Source organism: Amphiura filiformis, chromosome 4 (assembly GCF_039555335.1).
Source record: "Amphiura filiformis chromosome 4, Afil_fr2py, whole genome shotgun sequence".
NCBI lineage: Eukaryota > Metazoa > Echinodermata > Ophiuroidea > Amphilepidida > Amphiuridae > Amphiura > Amphiura filiformis.
The window spans coordinates 74,219,482-74,239,847 of NC_092631.1; the positions used below are offsets into that span (position 1 = coordinate 74,219,482).

Sequence of the window (20,366 nt, forward strand, 5' to 3'; positions counted from 1 at the left end):
ACAGTAGTGATTTGGAATTTATTACAAATAACTGGCGTTTGCGTATAAGTAGGAGTTATCGTAAGAACTGGGGGGTGGGCTTCAAGTCAAAGATAAAAAGATCCCCCTCTTCTCGCCTGATACGCCACTGTTCAACTTGAAAACATTCTGGTTTATTCATAAGGATATGACATAATATTGATAAGTATTTTTAAACAAAATATGTGAATAATTAGAAAAATGTGAAATACGTGTAGTAAGGGTCAGAAAAAGCACATCTCATGTTGACGTGTCCACCATTGAATGGCTTTTGATCTCCACGTGCTGCTTGCACGAGAAATTTAATATCTACTTAAAATAGTAAATGTGAGCGTACACCACGAATGAGCCGTAAAGTTGGCAAATTGTATTCTGAGGTACAGTGTAAAATGTGCATGAAGGTCGTATTCATAGGTACCTCAATGTGGTTCTACTTGTATCTCATTTTGATAGCGCCAGTCAAACACCTTTTAAACCAATCAATAATCCTATTGTTGAAGAGGATAATAAGCTTCTACCTATGTCTATAGAAGTTTTAAATAGCTCTAGTCTTTGTTTGCTTTGGCTAAATCCTGTTCAAGTGGTGGGTTACAAAGCATTATATTTTGTCTAGGTATGTATAACCAACAATTAACAATCAGAGGACATTCCTGAACCTCGTTGATTTGGGGATGATTTGAAATGACCGCCAGTTATGACTATTTGATATTTATTACCAGCAATATGGAAAAAGAGACACATGTAGAACCGAAAAAAGGTACCATTTTGTTGAACGAGCAGAGTTCAACAAACCATAACCCCGCTTCGGGATATCGTTTGAAGTCAAATAATATACCAATTTAAAGCTTATGATATATATTTTCTAAACACGAAATAAAACAAAATTGACTGGGGCCGACTTTACGGCTCATACGTGGTGTGCGGTCACAAAAAAACAACAACTTACGTGCGCCATTTGATTCCATTCTACTCGCTGTATTTACAGTATCTCCGAAGAGACAATATCTCGGCATTGTAAGACCAACTACACCAGCAACAGCAGGGCCTGATAGAAACAAAGTCAGCAATAAGATTAGTCAAGGATGTTTATGTTCCTTTATTTTAAGGCATTAAATGAAATCTGAAATAGTGTCACCAAGAATACCGACTTTCAGTTATACCAGTACCAATCCACACGAGAAGAACACAGCCTACGATAATAGTCGTTATTTCGTTACAGTTTAGACAATCACACAATTGTTGTAATTCACTTTCAAAGTGTAAAATGATGTAGTTTGAGAATTTAAACTGCACTTTCTGACTACTACCATAAGCCAAATATCTTGTACATAATTATAGTTCGCATGCTGTTTGAAAAGAGCAGGGTGTTAACGTCCCGATTGTCCCATCCCGGTACTGTTTGTCGTAATCTAATATCAAATATGATCTGCGTTAAGCAGCGGGCATGAAGGAAGTGAAGTGGTTATGATATCCAGTAAAACAACCCCGGGTAAACAATAGGATTATACTCTTGGTAGAATGGTTCTAAACAAAAATGATATATAAAAGGCTTCTGTGTTTGTATGTAATGTCTTACCGGAATGAAGGCCTACTCTTAGCTTTAACTTCTCCTCCGGTCGATGTCTAATCTGGAAGTGATTAACAGCATCCAATAAATGAATTGATGTGGAAGCTATTTCTGCAGCGTGACGATTGCCATTCCTAATTGGTATACCTGATACCAACATATATGCATCCCCTATTGTTTCTACCTTATAGACGTCGTAATAACTGATGATTGCATCAAAACAGGTGTAGAGATCGTTAAGCATATCCACAACCTATAATAAATGCAAATGAGACATTAATTGTTTCAAAAATATTTTCCTCACTTTGACTTGGTAAGCCTAGGACCCGGTTGAAAAAACAGTTAAAACTATGCCAGTAAATACCAGTAAAATACTAGTATATAAAACACAAAATACAAATAGTATTTCTACAAGTAAGCCGTCGCTTATCACAATACCGGTGTAGCCGGTCCCTGTGTGAGTGGTCGAGTTTTCGTCAGATGTATCTCTGACTTCATATTAGACTGAATGGTGTCAGAGACACATCTGACGAAACCTAGATCACTCACACAGGGACCGGCTGCACATGTACTGTGATAACCGACGGTGTACTTGCAGAAATACTATAATTTACTTGATCTATCAGTTTTTTACGCAGCTAGAGAATACCTGACATGCGAGTGTCCCGCCTCTGGTTATAAGTTTTAAGAAGGTTATGCCAAACCTTGCAAAGGTGAACGTAGCGCCACGCCAATACATGTACATCTTCCATAGTCTATGTTATTCTTGGTAACATGGTGATCAAATAACTTTTTGACAAGACTATTGATGTTATTAGACTATGCAAATGAATTACCCCACCCCATACCACTCACACCTAATCAATCCAGCTTACCTGTAATGGCGTACTTTGACCTGAGAGAGCAGTAAAACCGACAATATCACTGAAGAATATCGTTACACTGTCGAACGTTTCTGGCACGACTTGTCGACCACGTTTTAGCTGATTAGCAATAGGCCTAAAAATAAAGAACGAAATATTGAAGTTGAAGTTACAATCGAACTTCTGCTAAGGGATCAAAATATTATAGACACGAATCTGTAGTGCTTCATGATCACGATGTAACATTATTATCTCATCCAGAAAAAGCAAGTCAAGTAAAAATTGACTTTTATCGACATATTCTTGCGGCGAAACAAAATGTCAATTGCAATATGCTTAGTTATTGTCGCCATATATTTTACGGACCGTTCAATATCCCGGACACTATCGTTGTCGCCAAGAGCTGAATATACACGTATGGTTCAATCATGTTCAATGAACAGTTACTTTTGACCTATGATCTGCATCATACATGCCTGCAATGTACAAAAGTGAGCAGACAACATGTCTTGTGAAATTAGGCCACTGATCGACATATTGGATCATTTGAGGTTTGACATAATATTTTGGCGCTGACACTATTGCATTTGGAGCAGAAAATCTATACCATTGATACATATAGGCTACGTAAAATTTTACGCGTGATGCTATCATTTCGACTTGCTCGAACCTGATGAAATGGTGGGAGCTCGTGAATAACATTGGGTCTAAAAATAAGGTAGTATTGCGTTATCCACTCTCGAATGCCCCGACTCTTGGTCAAATTACTTCAATTCAATTCAAAATTCCAATTCCTACATGTACATGACGGCTCATGACCATGATTACTATATACTTTCTGGCGCAAAACTTATCGATCCATTTCATTGGTCAGAATTCAATCGCTCATTGTTAGTGACGTACTTTAAATTGAACTGAAACTGTAATTAACTGAAACTAATGTTATTAATCATAATAATACTATTATACAATTCTTGTGTGATAATTCTTTTAATGCCAATTAAGCCATGTCAGAGAATGTAGGTGATAACCAGAAACGTAAATGGTATTCTTCCTATGATCACTTCTATTTTTGACATCGTAAGGTTGAACACCTGTTTTGTCTTTTTCTTTTCCTTATTTTTGTTGATTAGACTTTCCAAAATCATGACTAATAAAGGGTTGAAGATCTGAACTGAATAATTGCGTACAACATGCGACAGAATCACAAAAGAACATTTGCAACTATAAATACTATAAAATCACCATTAATCACAAATTACTAACATTGATAATGTGCTAACCCATTTGAAATTTAAGTGGAAAATTTTGGAAATATCTTCAAAAGGGAGTATGAATTTTAAATGTAATTAGCACATTAACCAACTCTATATGAAACTCACCCTCCCTCTGAGGAAAATTTAAGACCTCAGAAAAAAAGGGGGTTTAATCAAAAGATCATGAAAAATGAGTGTCAATTTCTGTTACAAGGGGAATGTCTACACCCTCTGTGCAAATTGCACCATGTTCGGAGTGAAATAATGTTGTAGAGCATTGAAACTGACAAAACCACCTCCTTGCATTGCTATTTATCTCAATGTCACTTAACCCCTCCCACCTACTTATGAGGTCTTCAATTCAAGTTGAATCTCTCGGAGGGTGTATGAAAGTCAAATGCAACAGCCTAAAGTGCTCATTCCATTTAAAATGCATACTTTCCCCGGGCAATGTTCTGCAATGAAATGTTCACCAGGAGTAGTATGGATGTTAAATGGAATAGCACTCTCCAATACATGTTGCTTAAGCTAATAAATATTGCTGAAATTCAGTAAGGTTAACAATATCTTTTACTTAACATAAGGAGCCACCTGTCCAATAAAGCGAAACAAATTGCGCTAAAATCGATTCATAGCAAATATGTTTTACAGTCCCTTAAGAAGATTCCTTAAAATGGGGTCAGCAGCGAGCACAGTCACCCAGAATGTTTGAAACTAGGTCGTGAGGTCTTTACACAAGTCTCCAGGGCTTCGATAATCCACTTCTAGTGAATTAATTTAAACAAGAAAATAGACTTTTTTCGACTGATATCCGTTTTTCAATACTTACAACACTAATGTGATCGATAATTAGCTTGTTTTGGGTAGTGTAATACAACCACAAGCTTGCATGCATCCTACTTTCCTGGGGTATTTTTGCCTACGGCTTGACGTTTGTAACAAACCATGCAGTTGTGTAAGCACTTTTATGTTTTCGAATGACTAATTGCTGCACGATAATTGTCACGATGTAGTTTCTTGCACAAATTTAAACGTAAGCCTCCCATTTCTCTGATTAAACCAAGCTAATACTGTTGATGATCCGAGTAAATTGCTTAACGTACCAATCAATTAAGTTGAAAGGCGGATGCAGTAGAAGTACGACAAATGTTAAAATATAGGACTATTAGTGAACAAGAGAACCGATATTTACGCGGATTTGATCAAATATTCTTGATATTTTAATGTTTTATATAATATGTAATCACTTGTCCAATGTTCAGGACAGGTATATTAATACAAAGCTTGATAATTTCTTGAAAAACGGATATTTCCAAAATTGAAAATAATTCACACCAGAAACAAGTTCCTTTTGAAAATATAATCTACATCAGAAGCAATACCATGAAAATTTTTGGAATTATAACATTTTTTCTGTGTGCTAAAAATCCCATGAATATAGCATAATAAGGCACAGACTTTCAGTAAACGACTTTCCGTTATCTTGTATTGCTTCTGTCGTCATTATGTTTGTTTCAGTTTCATCTTTTGGGACATTGTATGAAGTGGATCAAATAGAGTTAACAAGAATTTGACATACTTTGGTAACATTTGATGCAGGAGATTTTCTGTCTTCTTTTTCTCCTCAATTAATTGTTGCGTTCTGTCTTCAACAATTTCCTCCAGATTGGTTGCGTATTTCTCCATGATAGATATCATGTTGTCTAGAATGTTGGATTTTCTGTATGTAAAATTAAAGATTTTAATAATTAAACGAAACCATTAATAATTAAAATAATTAAACGAAACCATTGTACAAAAAGGCAAACACCAAACAAAGTAAACACTATTATAAAAGCCGTCAGTGGTGCCCCAGTGGTGGTGGTTGCAGTTGTTGTTGTTGTTGGTGGTGGTGGTGGTTGTGTGGACATGGTGGTGGACATAGTGGTGGACATGGTGGTGGGGTGGTGGTGTTGGTGGTGTTAGTGATGGTTGTAGGGATGGCGTGGCTATAGTGGCTGTGGTATTAATCCCACAACAAGTACTTTTTATACAATTAAAGGGCATTTCGTGATCCACAGCCTCATCCCCCACTTTTACCAAAAAAGTTGAGATTTTTACACCACTGGATACCTCTGGCTACATAATGTTTATGTACCAAATATTTCTTGCAGATTAATTCGTTTAGCAAAAATATCGCCAAATTTGAATTTCGTTCTGGTGCACCAGAACGAAATTACAACACAATGTCTATGGAGCAGTGTAATACACATAATCATGCATAACTCGCAAACGCAAAATCGGAATCAACTGAAATTTTGGAAATAAGCTTTTTCGTGGATATCTACTGAAAAATGTCATAAAAGAGGATACTAGGATAACGAAATCCTCCTTTAATGTTTGTTTCCACAACTTACAATCCCTTTTGTAGAGGCTTCAATTTAGTACGCAGTGCTTTAAAGTCTGGTCTTTGGTCTGGTATTTCACCCCAACACTCTTGCATAACATTGAATACACAGTCAGGGCATTCTTCTAAGTCGTTGACGTTAGGTCGAAACGGGACTGTTATATCTTTTGGTGTCTTCACTCTTTCAATAATTTCTGAGGATAAATACGGAAGTATATATTTGTAATATCTCCATAAAAAGTTGTTTATACCAGGAGTGAAAGAGAACACACAATATTAAAATCAGTTGCAGACAAATTTGTTCGTGAGTATAAACTTGTATACGTCTGTGGCAAATATAAACTGAGCTCAAAAAGAATCTTATAATTTTTTACAACTTGTGAATCACAAAGTTATATCTTAAAATACTGTCCATCAAAATGAACCAAAATTACACACAGGATTACTTCAAGACTCTTCTCAAAACACATGTCAGTAACCAAGCAGTTGTCCAACTGACACAACAGCAAAATGCACTAACATGGGACAGCTTCCTGGACCACTTTCACAGCCCAACAGTTGGCACCCAGCACAATAAATCTGTGAGAATGCGCACAAGATCTTTGCACAGATGATAAAACGGGGCTGCTTTCTGCTTTTCATGCACTTTTTTCATAAAACAGGTACTGTTCCACACTATTCCACTTACTCTTTGGGAATTTTTATGTGTGCATGGATCTTGTAATCATTGTCACAGATTTCTTGTGCTGGGTGCCAATTATTGGGCTGTGAATGTGGTCCAGGAAGCTGTTCCATGTCAGTGCATTTTGCTGTTGTTTCAGTTGGATAACTGCTAGGTTACTGGCATGTGTTAAGAGTAGAGTATTGAAGTAAACCTGGTGGTAATTTTGGTTCATTTTGATGGACAGGAATTTAAGATATGACCTTGTGAAAAATTATAAGTTTCTTTTTGAGCTCAGTTTATATAATGTGTTGACCGACCGACCCTGATTTAGGGCTTTAAAGCCAATATTGAGAAATTAACTTTTACCATGGCATTAAACAGCGCCACATTCAGATATACTACAGCTTCAGTCATTATGAAAGGCTATTCTTTTTTCTTTCCGCTTATTTTCGTCGCATCAATTAGTTTAATCAAAAATTACTGGTGCAGTGTTGCGTATATATACTTGATGGTGTTATTATACGTCCATGTCCCTTCATGCATATCTGTCTTTCTTTACCTTCTGCTTCCAGAGGGCAGTTTCCATACGGTCCAGTTCTTAGCACGATTTCATATAGAATGATACCAAACGCATACACATCTCCTTTCTGAGTTCCTTCTGGTGGAGGGTTGGGATCTCGAAGAAGTTCTGGTGCTCGCCATAATAGACCTATTTAGCAGAAGAAAATGGGATCAATTTATATACATTTGGTTACTGATCAGGTTGTGGATAGTTACTGAAGTCAGAAGTTACTGCAATGCAAATGTAACATTCCCTCCAAGCCAAGATCATTACAGCTGCTCCTAAAAGCAGAATATCATTACGATTTGTGCACATTCACATGCCACATCTAACACAATACACCCAACACACCATCTCCAATACTCACGTACCCCCACTCGCACACCCCCACGTCCCATCCCCACACACACACCCCACCCCGTCCACGCACAAGCACCTCCACATTCACACACCTATAACGTACAGGGTAGCAACATTTTCAGAAAGGGGGTTGATAAATTCCCAAAGTCGTTCAGCTCCCAGAATAGTCTAGGTCCCGATATGTGCTCCTACTGCACTCGGTTCCAACCGGTTTTACTCCTTCGTCACTAAACAAACCGTCTGGCGACAATCCAATAGTATGGGTTTTTTTTATTGACCGAACATCATCCCAGATCAAGCTTGGGATGAACCGGCTGTCAATCAACCACTGGGCTTTAGTGGTTGATAAAGAGCCATTCAGTGATATAAATCTGCACAGTGCACGTGAGCACGCACTACGACTAGCCGCGGCCCCTCGTTGGATTGAAAGTCTATATTAGACGATTGGCGTCTCCGCGGCCGCCGCCCCTAATTTAATCCTATTGTAACTATTGTACATTTGCTCTTGCGGTTAGCTACAAATCTGGGCAGTATATTGTTAAGCGTTCCGCAGTCCCATTAGCGCCAATTCGGCTTGAAATGTGGGGTGGGTGGGGTAGGGGTGGGGGAAATCGGCCAAGATTGTGAAAAAATGGCTGAAAAAAACAAAAAAAATGGGTACTTTTTCTAAAAGGTGGGGGGGGCACGTCCCTCCTGTCCCCCGGGATTGACGCCCATGCCGCAGCCAATTGTAAACATTTTATATAGAATAAAATCGATCGTTATTTTGAGCTTGTTGCTAGGCGGTTTGTTTTGTGACGAAGGAGCACAAACCGGCGGGACTTTTGTTTAGTGATGAAAGAGCAAGAGACTGAATATATGCCGACTACTCCTAGAATTGCCCACGACTAGTACGACTAAGGTTTAATTTAAAGCTAACACTGGCGAACAGGAAAATGCACATTACAAGTTTAAACAATTCTGTCTAGGTATTTTCCCCATGGTAGATACGCCATAACATAAACACATCCACAAACGTACCCCCTACGTGACCATTCTGTCGGCCCAACCCAGTCTACTTACTTTGATAGTAGGCATTATCCCCATGTTCTGGCAATTCTTGACCGGCTTTAAAATGACATAAACCAAAGTCTGTTATCTTGAGAACCCATCGACTATCCACTACACAATTAGATGATTTCAAATTGCCGTGGGTGTGTATTTCACTTGAGTGTAAATAAGTCATTCCTTTGACAATGTCTCCAATGATTGAAGCTATGAACATATCATCTAGTTTCACTTCGTCGTTCTCCAATATATCCTGCAATTAATTGTGCGATCATTGATTCAATTGAGAAATGTACAAAGCAAATTTGAATATTGTTTAAATAATTAGAAATTGAAAATTGAGAAGATCACAAGATGATAATTCAATAAATACATTTAGCCCTAAGTACATTATGATTTACCTAACATATAAAAACAACACTTATAAGATGGTTGAAAATCTGATAACTCTTAATACTCTTCATAGCCCGGTCAAATTATGAAACCACCTAATTGCAACAGAATCCATTTCACATGAGTTCGGTCCATCTTCAAAAAGTTCACACAAAAATAGCCGCTTATGTGGGAGTGAAATTTGTGGTTGGTCAAATCTTGTTAAAATCCAATGAATTCCTCACGTCTTAAGGATTCAGAAAAAGTATAGTTTGACCTATCTCCGATATACGGTTCTTGAGTTATAAGTGAAAAGTAATATATCAAAATTTGGATTCAACAAGGGACAAAATCTTTATAAATTTTTCCATTTCTTTGTCAAAATGCATTGTATCTGTGCCAATAACTTTTGTGTAACTCAAAAAATACGATACAAACCCAAAACGCCCAACAGATCGATAATTGTCAATAGACCTGTCAATCAAACCTAGTAACTCAACAATAGCTGTTAATCAATCCTTATGATTGAAAAATAGGTATTTATGATAATTGTTGGATTAACCATTGTTATGTATCACAAATGATTTAAACCGATACATTAATAATTGTCAGCAACCTCACTAAGATGTCATTCGGTCGTTTCAAAGTATGAGTTTCAGGATTTGTTTTGGTTTTGGTCATGTGGTTTCCTATTATCCTGCCTAAGCTCTTGACTGACGTCATTACCGATATCTTTGTCTGTACCCTTTGTTAGAAACTTATAACTGGTGGAAAGCAGTTTCGGTTTTCATTTCAGTTTGTTACATAATCCTGTGACCCCAGAATATCAGATTTGAAGCTACCTTGATCAAAGTTAATAATTTTAAATAATTTCGCAGCGCAGTATTCACGAGCAGAGAAGTCGAACAAGTCGATCTTATTACACTTGAAAGCGTGATTTAGTTTTCGAAAAAATCCTGGGCTTATTTCCCTGTGAAAAAATATAGACCATCGAAATATTTCCACCGAAATTTAAAAAAATATACGCGCGCGTGATATATACACATCTATTCATGTGCATATCACATGCACGAGGATCGATATAAAGCTACATGACTTCTAACAAATATAGGCTAGTTGACATTTAGAGAGAAAGAGAGAGAGAGGGGGGGGGGGAGAGTGTGTGGGGAGGAAAGGGGGAGGTAAGGGGAGAGAGAAGAGAAACAGAGGAGAGAGAGCATTGGAAGTGGTAAGGGAAGGAGGGGGAGAGGAGAGCTCGAGAGTGGAATGGAATAGTGTGTAGTGTAGAGGAGATATCTAGTGTAGGGGAGGCAAAGGGGAGAAGGAGACACTGGGAAGAGGAGGTTATATAGGTGGAGGAGAAGGGGGCCTAGGTAAGGTGTGTGGGTTGAGCTTTCGGGGGACAATAAACTAATTCATGGCACTTACCTGTAAGCTACCTTTTGGACAGTATTCTGTAAGTACACAAATATTCGGTGGCTCTACGCATGCGCCAATAAATAAATTAAGATGTGGATGCCTTAGATCTCGTATCTGTATTAAGGAATATTAAAAGTAATAAATAACATTTTATTATAAAGGATATTAGCAAGCATTATTTTTACGTATACATGAGGATGCTCATTGTTGGCCGAATTTCGCCGTGAATAATGTGAGTTGGCTGAAAAATCTGAAAACATAGCTGTCATTTTTTTTTTTTTTTTTTTTTTTTTTTTTATAAAATGCAAGGTGAACAATAGCTCAATAGGAATGACCATGTCAAGCACTTATATAGGCAACAGGGCACTATATTAGTAATCCGTATGGGCTAATCAGTGGTTCACAGCAGCTTAGGAGAGTGACAAGAACCCTCTGCTAAATCATAATCCCAAAAGATGTTGATGTACACGGCTCTTGAAGGATTGAGCCCCATAATCAGTGATCTCTCCAACTACACAATCCGGGATTCCATTCCAAACATGTACTGCAACATGGACGAAAGTTCTGCCTGTTGACAAGGTTCTTGAGACTGGCTCAGTCAGTGCATGACTTGGCATTGAGAGACTGGTGCGAGTGGCTCGTCTGATCACGTAAGGCTTGGGCAGCAATGCTTTCAAGTCTGGCGGGCACAAGCTGGTGTGCATCTTGTAGAGCACAGATGCAGCAGCCACCTGTCGTCTGTGATGTAAAGAGGGGATGTTAAGATCCATTCTTGCCTGCTGCTCGTCTACGCCAATAATCCTCAATGCTTTGCTCTGTATGGAGTCAAGGAGCTTCAGGGTGGTAGTTGAGGCACTCATCCAGCATAGTGAGGCATACTCCATAACACTACGAACCTGGGCCTTGTAAACTGTGGCTCTCCCTTTAACATCAAGCTTGTTTGCTACCCTCCTTAGTGCTCCAAGCTTCTGTCCAGCTCTGGCAGCAGTGTTGGAAATGTGCTTAGCCCAGGTGAGTTTCTTATCAATAATAACACCCAGGATTTCCAGCTCATCCATCTCTGCCAGTTTGGTGTTTCCAAAATAAAGTGCTAGTCTAGTTGGATTCCTCTTTCTTGAGATAGTCAGGGCTTTGCACTTGGAGGGCTCGAAGGTAACTTTCCACTTGTCTGCCCAGATCCTCATTCTCTCCAGGTCCCGGTTGAGGCTCGCTGTTGCAGCTATGCTGTCATCACTTGATCTGATATCGCAGAATAGGGTGGAGTCATCTGCATACAAATACAGGGTGTTCTCGCATTCATCTCCCAGATCATCAATAAAGACAGTGAATAGCAGCGGGCCCAGGATTGAGCCTTGTGGTACAGAGGCATTGATGGACGTACTGTTTGAGGATTGGCCAGATAGAACCACTTTGATGGACCGGTTGGATAGGTAGCTCTCAATCCAGGTCAGAAGCTTGCCAGAAACTCCTTTGCCTTTCAGCTTAGAGCAAAGTCCTTTGTGCCATACCTTGTCAAATGCTCCTTTGATGTCCAGGGCAACTAGACGCACTTCATGACCTCTGTCTAGAGAGTTGGACCATTGCTGAGAGAGGATGGTTAAGATGTCAGCTGTGCTGTGATGGGGTCTAAAGCCAAACTGCCTGTCTGAAATGAGATGGTGCTGCAACAGGTACTTCTGAAGCTGCTTCTGTACCACTGCCTCCATAACCTTGCTGATGTTACTAAGAAGAGAGATGGGGCGGTACATGGATGGATTAGACTTTGAGTCCCTCTTATGGACCGGGATGACTGAAGCACACTTCCACTGGCTGGGAAACACTCCATTTGCGAAGCACAGCTCATATAGGCGGCTGAGAGGTCTTGCTAATTCAGCACTGCACTCTTTCAGGATTCTATTGGGGATCTCATCAGGTCCATTAGCTTTATCATGTTCTAATTTTTGCAAGAGCCTCCTGATGTCCTTGGCCTTGAAAACTATGGAGTCCTTAGAATTTGGTGGTATCCCCTTTACTTCTGGAGCAGGTTCTTCTGCATTCTCGAGTTGGCATTTCTTAGCAAAAGTCTGTCCTAGTATTTCAGCCTTCTCCTTTGCGGTAGTGTAGACCTGGTTTTGATCTTTTATTACAGGTATGTCTGCCCTAGCTTTTCTTCCAGACAGAGTGTTAACCGTGTTCCACCACTTTTGCTGCTCAGGCTTCCATCTGAAAGTTCTTCCCTCAGCTTGTTGTTGTACTTCCTTCTGGCTTGTTTCTCAACCTGATTGTATTCCCTTCTGGCTTCTGCAAACTTATCCTTGTTTTCCTTAGTGTTGTTTTTCTTCAACTTCTTGAACAGGCAACGCTTCCTATTTGCAGCTCTCTTGCAGCTGTCATCAAACCAGACTTTGTCGCCAGTTTTTTTGGTAACAAACTTACTTGGAATGTATATATCCATTGCATCGCTTATGATGTCAGTAACGTTACTGCAAGCTTGTTCAGGGTCGTCGGTTTGGAAGACTTGAGTCCAGTTTGCAGAAGAAAGAAAACCTCTCATGCCCCAGTAGTCAGCTTTGTCATAGCGCCAAACCTTCCGTTTGTAAGGTTTATCTCTGTAGATGGGCACCTTCAACTTAACTAAGACAGGATTGTGGTCTGATGTGCCTAGTCTTGCAAAAGTTGTAGCGGTTGAAGACACACACAGAAAAATCGGACCTTCATTATGTAAAAAAATACCAAGTATAATGATGTTGTGTACAATTTAGACAATTTTTTACACAGGTTAAGTAAAATTTCATCAAAATGTTTTACCAGTTGTTATGTACCGTATTCGTCCGAGTATAGTCCCACGTTCGATGAAGTCCCACCCCTATTTTTCGAAAAATTCCAGAAATTAAAAAAAAAAAAAAAAAAAATGTTTTTGTTTTTTTTAAAGTTTTTTTTCGGTTTTGTAATGTCCCTGGACCTAGACCTAGATGCTAGGATCATTCATGGTTGACCTAAAAAAAAAAAAAAAAAATTTCAAGATATTTTGTATTTTTAATATGAAAATTGATATTTTGTATTCATGTCATACTCTATTAATGATATCAAGATGCATTCAAATTCAATGCATTTTGAAATCATTAATAGAGTATGACATGAATACAAAATATCAATTTTCATATTAAAAATAAAATATCTTGAATTTTTTTTTTAATTTTTTTTTAGGTCAACCATGAATGATCCTAGCATCTAGGTCTAGGTCCAGGGACACTCGAAAAAAATTAAAAAAAAAAAAAAAATTTTTTTTTTTTTTTGAAATTCGAGTATAATCCCACCCCCCAATTGTGAAAAATTTTCACCTAAAAAACGGGTGGGACTATACTCGGACCAATACGGTAATTTTAAAATGCACATATTCGAAAGGCAAAACATACATTGGCCAGATATTTTGCCGATTTTATGTAGTTTTTACCTATTTCAGGTAAGAATATAGCCCCGACCAAAAGCAATCATGGCGGACACGACGTGTTGTGATCGTGTAGCGCATGCCTCCTGAAACATCATTCAAATAGGTAGGTTTCGAAGTCATAAGTTGGAACCAAACTGGAGATTCGTTCGATAAGCTCATGTATGGATATCTTTGAGACATTAAAAATGGCTATTTATGGGTTCATTTACTAGATTTATCAACATTGGAATTGACATTGCAGCGTACGTATTGCCGTGATCATGATTACGTGATACGACATTCGTTACAGTACGATACTGTACGTACTGTATACTGCGCCCGGACACTGCGTGTATACATGGTATAGCAACATATATGTGTGTTGAGATAGATAGCGATGTAATACGGTGTAGACGTGATAATGCATTGAAATGACGCTGGTAAGTAGTCCTACAGTAGCAAATATGGGAATAGGCTTGAAGCATTTCAGTGGCTTAGTGTATTATTATAGCATTGTATCGTACATGTAATACATGCGAGAGAGAAATGCTTTACAAATTACATTGAACATTCACTAGATAGCGGGTTGAACTGATAAAAAGGAAAACAAAAACAAAATAAAATATTTCATGCATGAAATTGTATTGTTGAACGAATCTGACAGTTGACCAAGATCTGATGACTTCAAATCTATCATGAATTATGTTTCAGCATAAAATAAAACAGAAAGAAAGAAAGAAAGAAAGAAAGAAAGCCCCAATCCTACCTAATAATGAAGTACTTTTTTGCTTACCTGGTATGTTTTTTTTTACAAATTCAAGATTGTGTGAAAAATACCTATTTGTTATGGGGTTCATATGCTACATAAATGTTATGTATGTTTTACATAAGTTGTGTAAAAAATACATAACAATTATGTAGTAAAATACCTAATAGCCGAGGTAAAAAATTCTACATAAAAGTTATGTAAATATTTTACTTAATAGCCATAGTATTTTTTTACTTATCTGCTATGTTATTTTTACATAATTCATGGTTATGTAAAAAATACCTATTTGTTTGGGAGTTCATATGCTACCTAATGTTATGTATATTTTTTACATAACCTGTGTAAAAATTTTTCTGTGTGCAGGTCAGTCAGAACCAGATCTAGAATTTGGTCCTCCCTAGTTGGCTCAGTAACAATTTGATTCAGCCCAAGAGAGTTGGACATCTCCAATGTGCGTCGGCCAGCTGCATCTGTCTTGCGACTACCAAGCCATTCTATGTGGTGGACGTTGAAGTCTCCAAGTAAGACCATAGATTGGGCGCTGAACTCGGTAAGTTTAGACAAGGTGTTGGTATCCAAGTAGCTGATCATATCACTGTTGCTATCCGGTGGTCTGTACACTGCAGCAACCAGTAGCTTCCGAGATCTAAGAGCCACTGAGAACCACATCAGTTCCAGGTCTGTAGGGTCCAGGTCCTTGTCGTGGAAAATTGCGATACCTTCCAGGCAGTAGACAGCAATCCCTCCTCCTCCTGTTGTATTGGGTCTATCCCTGCGGCAGCATATTGAGTAGCCAGGGATGGTAATGCAGTCAGCTCCATCCTTTATTGAGGAGTCCAAGAATGTTTCCACAACAACGACAATAGCAGGCTTAAGCTCATTGCACAAATTGGAAAGCTCTCCTAAGTTTGATCTGAGGCCTCTGATGTTCACCTCCAGTATACTCATATCCGTTTCACGTAGTCGATGGACGTGCGTTGGTCGTCTCCGGTTAAATCTGTCCTTTCGAGGCTTGTTTGTCTTTTTCGTAGCAAGTTGTTTACAGGGTTGGGGGTTGCTGGCCCCGTCACCCCAGAATCGCACCTAAGCAGTGCGGCAAGGATGTACGCTAGCATGGCCTGAACTGAAAGCATCCTGGGACTCATAACAGTTCGGGTATCCAGATGAGGTTGATACCGCTCGGTCAAGGATTGGGTGATCATAGCATAAAGTACATCCCCACTACCCCATAAAGTACATCCCCACTACCCCATTTGAGTTAACAAATGTTGGTTTAATGGTTTTAGACAAATGAATGGAGTTAAAAAACAGACGGATGTGACGCTTTAAATTTGATATTTTTTTAAACTTCGACTGTAATCATCCCATTGCGCGTATCTTCTTTTTCAATCAACATTTCCTTATTATCATTACTAAAACTTACTACTTTGAGCTCTTTCCTTATCATTCGATTGAGATCTATCGTTCTCTTTCTAAGTTTTTTAATGGCGACCATCGTTCCTTTCAAGTTACCAACTTCTGTAAATATCTGGCCACGTGGCTGGTCTCCTGATCCACGACTTCCTTCCGTAAACATACTGACCTATGTAGACACATCATAAAACGTGACAACTTCTTTATTATTCGATAAAAACTCGAAAACTCATTTTTACAAATAAATAGCAAATAGAAGCCCTGCTATCTGATGCTAATGTGGACACCTCATTTATACCATAAAATGTTTTGCTGGTTGACCCGTTGAATGAAAAAAGATGCCGTTTGGGCGATGCATGAAAATACGATGGGGAATTATTTGTCTGTAGGCCATAAAATGACCAAATTATAAAGCAAAAAATCTAGTTTCATCCAGTATTAAATTTGAGCTTTTAATATAAGAAAATTAGCCATTTTTCAGTTGAAAACCTGTGTAATATGTGTGCCTGATTATCACTGGCATCCGTCATGTAGGCAATGTATTGTTACACTGGGTTGAATAGATTTTCAGTGCAACTTTCAATCGGCATTTTCCCTATTCAAATGATCACAGTGACAAAGCTTTTTTGGGCGTATTAAGGCAAATGAGGTATCAATTCAAGTTAATGAGGTATCAACATTTGCATACATTCGAACAGAATTCGGTGTTATATAATCTTATTTTGCTGTGTCAAATATCCTAGTTCATCTTCTAAATATGAATTACTCCCCATTCCAGAAAAATACAGCACTAATTTTTTAGATTAAAAAAATATTGTCAGCTTCTGCCAAATTCAGCAGAATGATTCAGTTCGTTATTTGACGATTCTTGACGTTACATGTTATCAAGAGTCTACGATCCAATTATGACGTCACAAGTCAAGAATCGTTAAATCGATCAACGAGCTGGATCATTCTGCTGAAAAAGGTTGTAGTCTCACCGAACATTTCAGGTGAGCAACGTTTATGTGTTGTGAACAAAAGTTCATTCCTTTTGTTATAATAAATAAGTATTTATTTACTTCATTCTTCTTTGACATGTGTGAACCTTTCACTGCACTGGCATTCTTACATGGTACCCATAAATATTAGAGATACTTACTCTGCTCCCAACTGAGCGAGCAGATCCGTTTTGTCCCTTCCTTTTGATATCGTCATAATCAACTTTCCATAGTAGACTAGATAGTTCTTGTTCATATTTCCAATTCCTACAAAGAATGTATTACAATGCAATTCATATTAAAATTCAAACTATATAAAATGTACTCTTTAAATGATGAAGTATAAATTCCTCTGTTGTCAGTGATAAAATCGCACGGTCCAAATTCTTTTCCATTCAAATTCTTCCAGTCTCAACGTTGATCTTTCTTATTAATTTGAAAACACAAGGACCCATTTAAAGTATGTCCTCAATTTTGTCATATAAATATTTGACAAATTGGAAAGTAATGTCTTCTCCAGCGTCGATCCAGCACCTTTGTTTCATAACCACTAATGTATAGGACATTTTTTGTTTTAGCTATAATAGCCGGTCCACCTCTCCAAAAGTATTTAATGTAATTATTTGTACTTGCGCGAATTTTGTTACACAGTTGAATGGGAATTTATTTTATGAACATATAAGTCCCTAAAATGGCCTGAACTAAGGCTACAGCGCCTTTTCCAGCCTTTTCTAATATTCACCTCCATGGAATTTACATGTAAATGATGATAAAGTCCATAAAAAAGAACCCCGTTCAAGATTGTGATAAAATGAAACAAATATTATTATACAAACCTATAAAATAATGCCATTGCAATTAGTATAACGAATATTATTCCACCTATGACTCCTCCAACAATTTCAGGTATTGAATCTTCTTTAGGAATGCAGTTTTCTCCATAATATCCGCAATGGGGTTCATCAACCGGAGGCCCTGGTCCTATCCATTGAATGTCTAGCCCTTCGATGGGTACGTACACTATTCTAGACTGCAAATTTAACAATACCAATGGCATTTGAGACAATGATGCGATACCAAAAAGTAGATTTACGTTTAGATTGTCTTTATGTAATATTATAATTTGACTCCATTGATTGTCATACAACACAAAAAGAAAAACCGCACTTATGTAACCCGTCCTACACCAAAACCTTGATATGCCTATTTGATTGATAAGGTCGTGTGCAGAAACTTGTTAGCTCCAATTTGATACCAAACACTCTAAAGTGATACCAGTATATGAAATTTGCTGCATTTCGACTGTTCAATGCCAGAAGTTGGTAAGTCCGATAGCTGTCATGTGTAGCAGCCATGTGTAGATGAGTGCAATATAATGTGTGTAAATTGCAAAATGTTCACAGGGCAGCTATTACACTTACCCACTTCTGGCACTGAGTATTCGTTTTGTCAAAGTTGCAAATTAAAAACGGAGCACGGAGACGCGAATTGAATACGCTTAAGATGATTGGCTGTTTGGGATTTCTGGTCCTGTGATTTCGTTGATTTAAGGGATGGGCCTATAGGAATAAATACCAAACAAACAAATTCTTGTTTATGCCGTAATATTTTAGTCTTTCAACCCTTTCACAACTTCAGCTGTGTAACTTACAAAAATTCCCGCTAAAAAGTGGTTCTTTTAATTTTAGAAAATACATTAAAAATCGCATTGGACTTTTCGTACTGATCGTACTATAAATGACCACCAGCCTATAATGTTCTGATCACACTATAGACTGGGATTACACGTGACGTCATTGCCAGGCAATTTGTCTCTATTGTTCCTTACCCGGAAATATGCCCACGCAGTCATGTTTTGTTCAGGGACCGTGCTTTTAAAACGCCCGCCAGATCACAATAAGGCCATTGAACTGTGTAGTGGCCATACGTATTCGCTGAAGTATAACGGTAGCACGTTCCCTTACCGACTCATTAATAATGTGTGGAAACATGTCAGGGACGGCATTCTGATAATTCTAATCCTTTCTTTTGAGGTCAATAGATCAAAGAAAGGCCTTGAACACAGGTGCGTGGTTATTGTAGATAATATTTCATCATCAAAGCTGCTGGCATAAGAAATTTCGAGGAGGCAGCGCTTATTATTTCTTGTAAACACAATCTACTGTGGTACTCACTACATGTAGAAGGTCGGGTCTGCAAATGTTCAGTGCAACCAATTAAAATACTATGGCTGGATATCAAAAAAATCGCGAGTCATTCATTCTTGTTATGGACGACAAGTATTAATTTTTATATTATTATGACAAAATCCAGTCCCTTCTCAATTGAATAGGCTCCGGGATTAGGCTTTCTTTTCGAAAAATAAATCATAGGGCCTATTTATAGAGGCCATGATATCAGTGGCGTAGCTGCCGGGGGAAGGGGGCAATTTCCACCCTGGCAAAAATTGCTTAATCGGAATAATACCAACCAGCAACGGACATTAAGACAACACTACATGAGAAGTTTGAGGTAAGTAAAGCTTTTCCTTGTTATAAAAAACAAGGAAAAATCAGTCATTTTTATCACAACGCGATATATTAAAAAAAGTACATTTTGAGAGGGCCTACGCGGGTTCTTCTGATTCTAGTTTAAAATCGGTTCATCACCCGCAATCCGATTTGGTATCATCAAAGTATTGGGAACTAATGTGGATGGTATTTTGGTTAACAAAAACGATACTGTTAAAAATATCGGTATTTATGCAACGACATTTCTAGTATGTAAAATGCATTGAAAATTGTCGGCTAAAGAGTGCATAAGTTAAAATCGCGAAGAGTAATAGCAACAATAACTATCTACATTCCAAGCGGAAACGCTTTTCAAAAACATACCGCCTTTTTTCGGGCAATCGCTGAAACCGAAATATGAAATTCCAGGCCATCTGTAAAAAAGTGCGTGGGCGGAAATGACCATGAACTTGGGTCACCGAAACAAATGTTTATATTGGTGTCAGGCCTTTCATAGTGATACAACAATTAGCCCCCAATAATGGCTTTCATTTGAACCGTTATTTGTTAAACTGTTTTTACTATTTGAGAAATCAATGAACGTATCAAAAAACTTTTCGCAAATCGATTTAAAATTGCCCAACCCGTTAAGTCTACCGCGAAATTCTCAGATGTCTAAGGTTAGGCGTGCTATCATAGGCGTCTTTAGAAGGCACCCGCCATCCATATAGAGGGCCTTTTCGGGCTGTATGCATTGTAATGTACAAAAAGTAGCCTGAGTTTAGAACAGTG

General features: G+C 38.2%; 1 protein-coding gene across 1 annotated transcript in view; it reads right to left on the bottom strand.

Annotated features, from left to right (window-relative positions):
• LOC140151409 (speract receptor-like) overlaps positions 1-20,366 on the bottom strand; it is a 238,469-nt gene that overhangs the window by 9,455 nt on the left and 208,648 nt on the right. Inside the window, exons 7-17 of the mRNA XM_072173738.1 lie at positions 17,922-18,115; positions 17,247-17,352; positions 16,116-16,274; positions 10,524-10,628; positions 8,739-8,976; positions 7,314-7,463; positions 6,101-6,284; positions 5,284-5,424; positions 2,461-2,584; positions 1,595-1,838; positions 965-1,063 (exon numbers count right to left, since the gene is read on the bottom strand). Of these exons, the coding sequence (XP_072029839.1) occupies positions 965-1,063; positions 1,595-1,838; positions 2,461-2,584; positions 5,284-5,424; positions 6,101-6,284; positions 7,314-7,463; positions 8,739-8,976; positions 10,524-10,628; positions 16,116-16,274; positions 17,247-17,352; positions 17,922-18,115 (1,744 nt within the window). The remainder of the gene's footprint in view (positions 1-964; positions 1,064-1,594; positions 1,839-2,460; positions 2,585-5,283; positions 5,425-6,100; positions 6,285-7,313; positions 7,464-8,738; positions 8,977-10,523; positions 10,629-16,115; positions 16,275-17,246; positions 17,353-17,921; positions 18,116-20,366) is intronic.